The sequence below is a fragment of the Lottia gigantea genome (assembly GCF_000327385.1).
Source record: "Lottia gigantea unplaced genomic scaffold LOTGIsca_185, whole genome shotgun sequence".
NCBI lineage: Eukaryota > Metazoa > Mollusca > Gastropoda > Lottiidae > Lottia > Lottia gigantea.
The window spans coordinates 153640-165042 of record NW_008708337.1 but is presented as its reverse complement, the minus strand read 5'-3'; the positions used below and the strand labels follow the sequence as shown (position 1 = coordinate 165042).

The 11403-nt window shown below is 30.8% G+C and overlaps 1 protein-coding gene across 1 annotated transcript in view; it reads right to left on the bottom strand.

Annotated features, from left to right (window-relative positions):
• Positions 1-11403, bottom strand: part of LOTGIDRAFT_239025 (hypothetical protein) — a gene marked incomplete at both ends in the record, with an annotated part of 38641 nt that overhangs the window by 1898 nt on the left and 25340 nt on the right. The window contains 22 exons of the mRNA XM_009052515.1: positions 284-397; positions 834-947; positions 1306-1404; positions 1646-1810; positions 2193-2286; positions 2497-2666; positions 2959-3196; positions 3442-3509; positions 3799-3930; positions 4324-4484; positions 4774-4829; positions 5245-5349; positions 5569-5614; positions 5973-6063; positions 6373-6470; positions 6837-6945; positions 7240-7342; positions 7933-8018; positions 8120-8173; positions 8561-8604; positions 9018-9062; positions 10870-10956. Coding sequence (XP_009050763.1) covers positions 284-397; positions 834-947; positions 1306-1404; positions 1646-1810; positions 2193-2286; positions 2497-2666; positions 2959-3196; positions 3442-3509; positions 3799-3930; positions 4324-4484; positions 4774-4829; positions 5245-5349; positions 5569-5614; positions 5973-6063; positions 6373-6470; positions 6837-6945; positions 7240-7342; positions 7933-8018; positions 8120-8173; positions 8561-8604; positions 9018-9062; positions 10870-10956 — 2279 coding nt within the window. The remainder of the gene's footprint in view (positions 1-283; positions 398-833; positions 948-1305; positions 1405-1645; positions 1811-2192; positions 2287-2496; positions 2667-2958; positions 3197-3441; positions 3510-3798; positions 3931-4323; positions 4485-4773; positions 4830-5244; positions 5350-5568; positions 5615-5972; positions 6064-6372; positions 6471-6836; positions 6946-7239; positions 7343-7932; positions 8019-8119; positions 8174-8560; positions 8605-9017; positions 9063-10869; positions 10957-11403) is intronic.

The following is an 11403-nucleotide window of genomic DNA, read 5'->3' as shown; positions in this document are numbered from 1 at the left end:
TCTCTATAGTGCCCACAAGAAATGTTGACGGACGGACCGACCTACAGGGGCGACGACAATATACGACCACATATTCATGTGGGCGTATAAAAAGCCATTTAGTGTCAGAACAAGAAGTATCCAACACTTCATTTTAGCATTAAGTCTAGTAGTAAAAGTTTTGAATCATCAAAAATGGACATGTATTTTTTTCATTGTAAATTAACAAGAATATTGCTCTTTGTATCCAATCCCCATTTACTATCTATACCCAATTCTATGATTGATGTTTCATGATACTAACCTCTCGACTGGCTTCTCGGAATAAAGTAACATCAACACTGTCAAGATCATACGGCATGGCTAGAATTTTTGCTGTTCCCCTGGATGTAATCATCAAGGTTTCTGCAGAACCAGACTGAAAATCAAATTAATTGCCAATAGAAATGAGCATCCACAAACAAGGCTCCAATGAGTCACTACCAGAACAATCTACAGTAGTATATAAAGTGGGACTGTAGATTTCTATATGATTTTTATACTTTAATTCACAACCAGCAGACAAAATGTCATACTTGTTTGAAAATGAAATGGTATAGATTTTGCATCCTTCTTCTGCACCTGTTCGAGCTACAGATGATGGGCAAAAGCCTTGCATAATGCAATGAGGGATATTTTGCCAGGAAATCTAATTTGCTGTTGAGGTCTCTTCAAAGTACACAGCCTGTAGCCTGTTTGTTGTCCTATTAATGTCAGCTCCTCTGTTCTTACAACAAACAGGAATGCAAGCAAGTGTCTTATCCACTGACTCATAGCAGCTCCAACTCATGGAAATAGCATGACAGCATACTTACACTAATCAATGAATCTGTATAGAGTTTACCAGTTATTTTCAATAAGAAATTATCATCAGAAGCCATATAACCAACTACACAACGTATCACTCTACACCATTGATTCGTACATTTCTATAATACACAATGGACAACAAATATAACTGATATTTATAAATAATATTTTGTTTAAATATTCACATATATTCCAGGGAAAATAGACAATCCTTCTAAATATTCATTTAAACCACTTTAACCTACACCTTTAACCCAATGCCAGTGTCATAAAGTATTCTGTAACATTACGACCATCCTACCTCTAAATATTACTTTCAAGAGCCAAAGAAAGATACAGGATATACATTATTCTCTTGTATCATTATTTCTTTTAAATTGTTAACCAAAGAGTGGTACAATACTTGGTTCAAAAAATCTCCATGCTCTTAATCAATATTGAATTTCATTCCCAATGAGCACCAATTTCAATACTTACTATTTCTCTTGGTCTGCTGTTGTCTCGCTTTGTTCTGGATCGAGATTCTTGTAATATTACATCTACATTATTTTCTTGATTTCTGGCATATTCAAACGACTTAAAAATATAGATATACAATGGAAATATTGAACTTAATATAATCTGAAGATATTAGTTTATCTGCATTTTCTAATAGTTTTAATTAAAAAAATTTAGAAGATCAACAAGGTCTCACAAGTATTTGGATGCAACTTTGTTTTAAGAATTGCCAACAGAATTGGAATATCCATGAAGATTAATTGGAACCTACGGTAAACTTTATCATATAATACAATCAATATAAAACTAATATACTCACTGAAAAATTAGATGGTGTTAAATAAAATGTATAACATTCACCATTTCCCTTCTCTATTTCTGGTTGCTTAGCTAATTCTAATAACCTTTTACCATCATCCCCTCGTGTTGGCCAATATATAGTTAATTCTGTTGTCTTGGTAGCACTGGGACCCAAATTACGTAACTAAAACAACAAAAAATGTCAAATTAGTAAAGTCATAGAAAAAACTCAATAAAGAGAAATGGGGAGTGCTCATGAGTTTCTTTCCCCATACTGCTGTTAGGGGTAACAACACTGGTTCTCATTGATGCTGGTAAATATTGCTATCCTAAACTTCAGATCTAGATGTTTTGTTTTGCGTTTCTTCTGCTGGTTACAAACGTACCATCCATGATTTGATAAAATAACCGTAAATCATAGTTGAGTATATACCACTTTAAGCTTCCACCAATTCCATGAACATTTTACCAAATTAATTATCAAACTTGGGAGTGTCTTATTCTTTATAAATATCACAAAATATCGAAGATTCTTCAAATAAAAAAAATCTGTTTCTTTTTCTCACCTCAAATAAATGTTCAATTGATGGCTGTTTATTTTCCCTGACATATTTTTTGGCTTCTGTTGCGTTAAATATAATCAATTCTGGGGTGGATTTACTAAAAAATACAAATGGTTTGAAACTTTGACTAGAACAATGCTTTTCATGTCTTCAGTTGCTCACTCCACAAACATCACAACCCTTCACTCATCATCTTATATATTCTATTTTTTAAATTTTGTAAGGCTGCTACAAACTTGCGAAAAAAAAAATTAACTGTATCCCACTTCACTGCTCAACAACCATTCCACCGTCAAATGTAACTTACCCATAAACTTGTATATCAGCTGAAGCTGTGACAGGAATGGACACACTTGCAAAGTTATTGACTGTATCAGTAAAGTTTTCTGTATTTGAGCTGTTGATATTTAAAGCAAAAATCAGTTGATTCCTTGAACCATTTACTTCTTTAGGTGAAACTCTAAGCGTAAAATTTGTCTGAAAAAAATGGACAGAATTTATCATTTTTTTCTCAAAATGTCACACAAGTAACTATTTTTGTTGATAAATGTCAACTAAAACTCCTGCAAGTTACTTAGATACAAAGGCTGGTGGTTTAACTGAAAATAACAATCTTGAAATTTTGCATTAAAATATTTTGCTGTGAAATCATAATACATTAATTTCTGTGGATATCTTACTGAATCTTGCAGCTTTTAATCTTTGTTTTTTAATATTTCAAATGAATAATAGAAATACATGATATGTATTTAAAGCAATACAAACTCACCTTGGCTCTGTAGGGTAGAGGATTACCCAAATCACACATAACTACCACCTCTCCTTCTATAGTATTAGATGTACAGCTGACAGGAGTGACAGCTTCAATACCATGGATATTTCTATATGTAACACCAGGAGGCATGTTGATCCAAAGTCTAGAATTAAAAGCGTTTTCTCCTCTATTTTCCACCATGACTAGAACTTCCAGTTCGGCATCACTTCCTATAATATGGGCTGCTGATACTCTATAAAAGAAATAAAGAATTGACCTTTTAAATTATCTCATTGGTCTAAAATAACTTTGTCTGTTTTCCCCTCCAAATTAATCAGTTCTAATTCACACAAAAAACCTAAACAATCCGTCCTAATAGTCACTAAATTACAACAGTGAAGCACTATCTAGCTCCAAGAACAAAAAATGGTGTTACAATAAGAAGACAAAAGAGCAACATTTGGTGTTGTTTCAATAAATATTACAAGCTATTAATACCTGAATGAATTAACAACTAAATCAGGAATACAAATATTATCCACTCCACAATGTTTCAATATCTGGGCCTGAAAAATAAAGTTAACTGGTCACATCAATTGTTTCTATAATTTGTTGATCTATATATATATCTGGAACAGTCATTTGATGTTAACCACATATTGTTAATTGTCCAGTTGGACTCAATTCAACTATAACAGTTGTTTACTATCAGGTTAGTGAATTAAGTAAGAATCTACCATTACGTTTGTCTTTTCAATGAGTAATCTAATTTTCAATAATTAATCAATAAGCTTATCTTTTCCTATATAACCTAGACCATTCTCATTAAGATATCATATTTACTTCCTTTCATACCTGATGTCGAACTTTTTGTGGAATATATTGATCTAAAATAGGTTTTAATTCTCGAGTGGTTCTCTTGGTTCGTTCATGAAGATTAAATTTAAAATCTACAGCAATCGGTGTTAATTTATCTCTTGGTTCATTCTGTAACAATTAGAAAATTAGGAATATTTAAATTCAAAATGACTGAATAATAAGTCTAAAAAGAATAAATTTAAATGACTAATTGATGTAACACTTCAAAAGTTAGTATCAAGCCAACAATTAGTAGTAATAAAGTATTTAATCAGTGAACATTAAAAGCTATGTCTGCTCTTCAAAAAGGATGGTGAATCGACAAAATATAAAATAAATTAAATTATACAAACTTTATTGACACAATATCAAATTCTTGAAGGTCAGTTGCCAGGACTAATCCCTAGAAACCTTTTTTTGAAAATACCTCAATTAAATTATTTAGATTTGGGTACAACAAAGCAATCTGGAAGTGGAAACCCACAATTGAAGTCTACGGATCTGAAAATCTTCTTTCCTTACCTTGACATAAGCGAATGAAGAAACACACCACATAGCTTTATGTGTTAATTTGATGGTGTTATTTTCTCGTGTAACCAATCCAGATAATAAGTAAAAGGCTCGCTGTTCCTCCAGTGTTTTATTTCTTTGTAATGTATCTAGATTCCATTCCACATCAAAATCTAGAGAAAAAATATGACAAAACAACATATATATCAAAATGTAGAGATATATGCAATATGCAATCAATATGAAAGATCTCTTTACTTTTCACTTAAAAAGATCAAGTGCATCGAACTGAATGCCAACAAAATATGCGTAGTCTCTTGTGTAAAAATACAATAAAGTGCTTCAATCCCATTAATACTTAAATAAATGTCAAGAAACTATTCCTGTGAAGTGCCTACCTATATGCTTGGCAAAGCAATTGACAATTCATCTGATGAATAAAAACCTATATATTATACTTACAGAGTTCATTAGGCACACCAATACCACTGTACTCTAAACAGGTGTAAATTGTTAAACTGAAATAAATCCAAATATATTGAATTAAAGTATTTCCACTTTCCACAGATGAAATGGGTTTTAACATCCTAATGATGAAGGACATAAGATAACCTTCTATCTTTTATTTTCCAAATGTTGAGGAATAATTAGTACACAGCCCCTTGGCACTACATCACTATTCCAAATTGAACCCACGAACCCTGGACCTTCAGGTTAGATGGCTAACATCTAAGCCAGTGCTGCTCCAAGGCCCTATGAAGAACTTTCAAAAGGAGAGCTGTCCTTTTCATATCCCAACATAACACCTACATCCAAATATAACAGTCCATATATTTTACACACAAGTTGATAGAATAGGTTTTCAGTAGAGAATGATATTCCAGCCCTTCCTATTATTATAAAACCTCTATTCTGTTATTATCTTATACTCACCAAGATACTCTAGTATCATCAACTAAACTACAAGATCTCTTCTCTAAATTCACCATTTCTGGTTCTATTTTTAGACTAGCTGTTACTCGTACCACTGGTCGCGTTCTGTTAAACAAAATATTTATATCATCTGTTAAACACAGTTGATGTATTGGTACAGATGGTACTCTGTGGACTGGTTCTCAACACAGCATTTACTTCAAGAATCAAGTTGGCTTAACGTAGCATGTGGTATTTTTTTAAATCAAATGATAAACAGATCAACTATATGTATGTACAGCTATTAAATATGGTAAAAAGAGATTGATTTAAAACATAACTTACCTCAAAAATACAGCTTTATCTACAGCATAAGCTCCTACCAAAACATCTACAATTCAAATTAAAACAAAAATAAGGATTTGCAACAAACATAAAAAAAAATATTGTCATTTATTAGGTACACTTAAAGGAAAATTCAAATGTAGATATCAAAAATTTTATAGTAAGAATGGTGGTTTACACAAAGAATAACAAGAGTTACCAGTGCATGCAGGGGAGGTAAATAATCAAATACAATACATACAATTTGTAATAGTTCAGGTAACTATCATGAAATGATCAGAAAAGTAATTGAAACTATACAGTTTAAAGTGTCAGAGCCCTTAACAGCCCTCAAGACACTTCACATAAGTCCAAATGTTCAGTAAGTAAAATATTTAAAGCATTCCCATGTAAAATAATCTTACCTGGATAAGAATTGCCATCTTGATCCCAGCCTCCTGATAGAGAGTAACCAAAGGTAGATAATCCTGTTTTAATGTCGTTAGCATGAATAATCTATTAAAAAAATAAGGCATATTCTTCTTGGAATTGTAAAAGATAATGCTAATTTTGACATTAAAAGTTTATTCGGACAATTATATTATTATATTCAGTCAGACTATATTCTCCGACATGAAAAAGATTGCAGGGAAAATCACGAAATAGAAAGGATTTATATCAAGGATTCTGGAAAGGGAAATAGAAAGAAAAACCCCTGCCTTAAATAAATTCTGATGCTATGACTTGGGCTCCCAACAACAAGGTTTGTGAAAGGGTATCTTACTAATTGAATTAACATGAATAAACACAGAGAAAGAAACTTACCTGAGAGACTTGTGTGATAATGCCTTTAATAGAACCATGATAGATATAGATAGCTCCACGTCCTTCATCACCTGCATATGGTGCTCCAACTCCTAGATCTATAATAGATAAAATAAATAATAATATCATTATTAAGATAGTTTCACATCCCTCATCACCAGTGTATGGTGCTTCAAGTAGCACAAAAGTATTCTTGTGATAATACATGACAATGCACATATCTATATGGCATATCTCAAAACTTTCAAATAATTTGCGCAGTTATTGCAATATTTCAAGTAGTAATTCTCACACTATTGCACAATATATTTGAATTAGGGGTCTGAAAGTAAGCCTGTTGGCAGTGTCCATTCCATTACTGATTTTTATTAGATATAGCAGAATATTATTTAAAAATTGCTACTAAAATAAAACACTAAATATTCAACAAGAATCATGGTCTGTATAAAAAATAGAATTCATACCATTGTAGCCATCATAGTTAATATCACCCAGTTTTGATATAGCTGACCCAAATCTTGATTTACTGTCAAAACCATCTAATACATCTTTACGATTTTCTTTAAATTTCTTCTACAATAAATAAACATTTTTTTTTTACAATATAAGGAAAAATACACTCCAGATTGGCAACTTAAATATGTCTCCATGAAGATACTTTGACAATTATTTTACTGACTTAAAGTTTCCATTGGCTTTTTTCTAAAAATTAAAGAGTGAGCTCCCTTACTTATACTGTTCATACTAGCTAGATATTGAAAATTTGCTCCCATGATAAAAAAAAGTCCCGTATCAGAACTCCTGATAATAGATTATAAAACAGCATAAGACATAAGATCTGTCTGTAATATAATATTGTATAAATACCTCTGTAGTTTGTTGATAGTAAATATAGACACGGCCTGTATCATACACGGTTAATGAGGCGTAATCACTGTAAAATGGTGCTCCTACAATCACATCATCTAACCTGTAAATATATCATTAACATACACAAATATATTCATTTAATAGTCAAGTAAGTAAATAATGATTTTGGTAACATGATATCAGTTAACAGCTGATACATCAAAATTTACCAAAGTTTGTTCATGTGGTTTTGAAAGCTAGGGATATTTCAACTTTTAAATTTTCTGTTAATGGTGTTTTAAATTTTCTGTTAATGGTATTGTTGAAATAATAATAATAATATATTTCTTAGAAAACTGTTAAAAATCAGATCATACATTATAGATGAGCATTAAGATCAGATCCTGAGTACTGATGTATCCATACCATACCTAAATTCATACATATTTTCAAGTTTTGCATTATGTATCCTTTATAACTGTCCTCTGAAGATTTTATAATTTAGTACATATATACAGTCCATCTTCTTGAAAATTTCTTTTAAGAATTAATATAAAAGAAATATATATATAATATAGTTAAAATAGATCATAACACCGTTTAAGATAGTTAATATTTACTGCCAACATGTTTCAATTCCATATTTTCAAGGCATAGTAACAATACAATAAACAAAAATATGACCTCATGATATATACATAAATAACTTACCCATCTTTATTCAGATCTGTAACTGCTAGAGAATATCCAAAGAATGATCCAACCTGTAACAAAAATATGCCATAAGAACTTCGCAGCTACAAAACATCCAATAAATTCAGATTAAGTCTTGCAGTGTTTTAATAAAGTCTCAAGTATCTATCCTTCTTTTATTCGTAGATATTATATAATATATTACCTGTTCTCCTGTTATATTGGCAATGTTGGAAAAATTCTGTGTGAACATAGCAACCTATAAACATTCAAAAAAACAAATTTTAATATGATTTTGGTATGTGAAAACCTTGATTTCTTCAAACAATTCAAGAGATGAACAATAATAATTGTTAAATGGTGGCAAACCTCACTATTGTTATGAATTGAAACAAATTTGAATTTCTAGATGCTTGATGATGTTCTGCAGTACCTTTTACATTCTTAGAAAGGTCATCTACAATTCTGTTCAATGATTGGAATGTAAATTTAGATGAGAATGTTGCAAGAATTGTCATGAAATCTAGTTGGAGAACAGCTGGTAGAAAGAATTCTTGGATTCAAAATTAGTCTCCATCTTTTTAAGCATGACTTGTAGCCTACCCTTCAAAAAAGACCTAAACAAATCATCTTTATAAATGCCCACCTTTCCCAGATGTTGTTCTGCTTTTGGGATGCCAACAATGTAATCTGAAATTAGAAATGTTGGAATAAAAAAATACCAAATCATTTCAGTACAAAATCAACTATAATTTCTTTTCTATCAAAAGGATTGCTAAGAGGTTATCTTGACTATTTAAGTGTATCAAGGATGAGATAGCATTGATTTTCACCATTTCAATTTTCAGTCAGACATTTGTGGGTCTTAAAATTCAACTAAAACTAGGCCTTTTAAGACATACGCTGTTAATGCATCAGCAGCTTTTCGAATAGTTGTGCTAAATATGGTTTAGCATTTCTTTTATTACAGGAACTACAGACGTCTGACAGAATATTGGAATGATACAAATAGCAGCCAAAAATGTCCCAGATACACATAGATCTAAAATGGTATTTTATTTGTCTTTCATAATATATATAAGAAAATTAAGAAACTAACATACCATCAACATTGTCACCATCAAAATCACCAACACTACTAGAATATCCTGAAAAACATTTATTAAGAAAAATTCAAGTTCAGATAGGCCAATTATCATTTGCAGATGGCATATTCTAGTATTATTAATCGCAATTGCATTTTGTAATAAAAAAGAAAGTGCCGAACTATGGTAAATAACAACTAGGGTAAATATGGCAATTGAAGTCTAAGGAAATGAAATTAAAACAAGTTTTCTGTAGAAATCAATAAGGTTAAATAACCCCGAGTTTTTATTACACTAACTTTATCAAGGTTAGTTATATGATATTATTTTCAATAACAAGTCAGACGTCATTTTACTGGTTAACCATCCTTTTAAACTTAAATATAGATATCTTATATAATATCAACTTATTCATAAAGAAGACTTCTCCTGAAAATAACTGTTTCTCACTGAGCCACTGCGCTATGATAAGTTGCAATCACAATATTTTGTCTCTTTGAAGCAAATAGTGAGACGTAATCGCTTGATTAAATTAAGAAATTAAGAGTTAATAACCTTTCTTCAGATTCATGATGCCCTAAAATGGTTGAAATAATATGATAATTAACAAAAAAATAAATAGTCGAATGAGACTACCCTAGTTTAAGTTGGTAGAGTGGTAAGAAGTGTGTTTGTCTGTTTATTGATTTTTATTTCTTTTTATTCCTCCTTATATATTTTTGGAGGAATGACTGATCTTTTCTCTTCTTTAATTTTCCTACTCAATCATTTTTAGAAGCTATCAAGATTTTCTTTATATTGGTTATTCATTCTTAAATACAACATATAATACTTTGATGTCAATCTCAATATTAAATTCTTACAGTTAGAACTCGTAAGAAAAATGATGAATACAGCAATTTTCTAAATTGATCAGTTAATGTTGATGTCAAAACTGATTTGGCTCCATAAGAAAATTACTGATAAGATTGTAAGAGACAGTAATATAAGAAATTTTACTTTCTAACATCTACCAGTCTGTGGTGAATTGACTATCTTGCAATTTCTGTCAATTTGAAGATGTAAACTGAAGACGTGGAGGTTTATTTAGTCAGAATATTTGAAAGCTACTAGTTTGTTATTTAAAACTAGAGAAGATCAGTTAAAGACAACTAATCTATTGGACTCAGTTATTATAAGGATGGGTAATTTAGAAAGATCACTGTGGAAATGTCTAGCCTTAGGGTATGAAATTCCCCCTTTCAAGTCTTATATAAGTTTGACTTTGGATAATCTAAAAAGAAATCATTGTCTAGTGCATGATTTTTTAAAAATTTTCAACAAATAAGACAAGTTTCCTCTTAAAGAAAATCAATTACAGCAATAATATTTATAAAGCAAGAGATTAGTAAATATAGAAGAGTGACATGTTTTGATTGCTTCTATGATGGATGGGTTCACAGAATTACAGTTATCCATTCAATGGCCTGAGAACATGACCTCAAATCATGATATATACAAAGTAATTATCAAATAATCAATTAAAGAGAGCATATCTCACAAATATATCCATCTATCATCAAAACTTCTGATAATTATTTACATAATCAACACTACAACAGGTTACATACATTTGATATATTTTGGGCATGTGTATATGGATGCAAAAATCAAGGTTCTAAGAGTAATTTTCATTCCCAATCTAGGCTACAGTATGATAGGAAAGCTCATAGATCAAGTAATAGTCTTAGAAGCTGAATAGAATTACCAATATAAGCATTTTTTGGTTAGCTTACCATGTTCCTCTTTGATGATTCTTAGAGTGCCCGATGTCGAAAGAAATCCACATCAACGAAAATGTACAAATAAAATTAGATAAAACTGTTCTTACCCATATAACTGTCATCATCTTTAGCTGGTCCTTCAGCTGTCTTCTTCACATTATCAGGATTGGCTAGATCATAGTTATATAACTGTCCTGGATAAAACAATAAACAGTTTTAATTATCATAATCCAATATAAAATGAACTTCAAAGGTTCTATTAGAAACGATGGATATACAATGAAATTGAATTAACCTCTGGCCCACCCACTTTCAAAATTTCTAATCAAATAACATAGGGAAAGAATTGCCTTTAGCCCTTTTACAATTCTGTGGCACCTTCTCGCCCATTTTTCTAATGATTATACAAATGCCACATATCTGTGATGGCTACCTTAATGATGATTTTCAATTTCAATCAAACAATCACACAAAATATACAAAAGCAAATTATACACAACTTATTGATCATTTTCTGGTTTACCAGGTTGACAAAATGATGTATAAACAAGCCAGGCAAGAGAACATATATTTTTTTTCATTTTAATTTTTGACAGGATATAGTTGATATGAATATCAAGGAAATGTATACTTCATTTTTC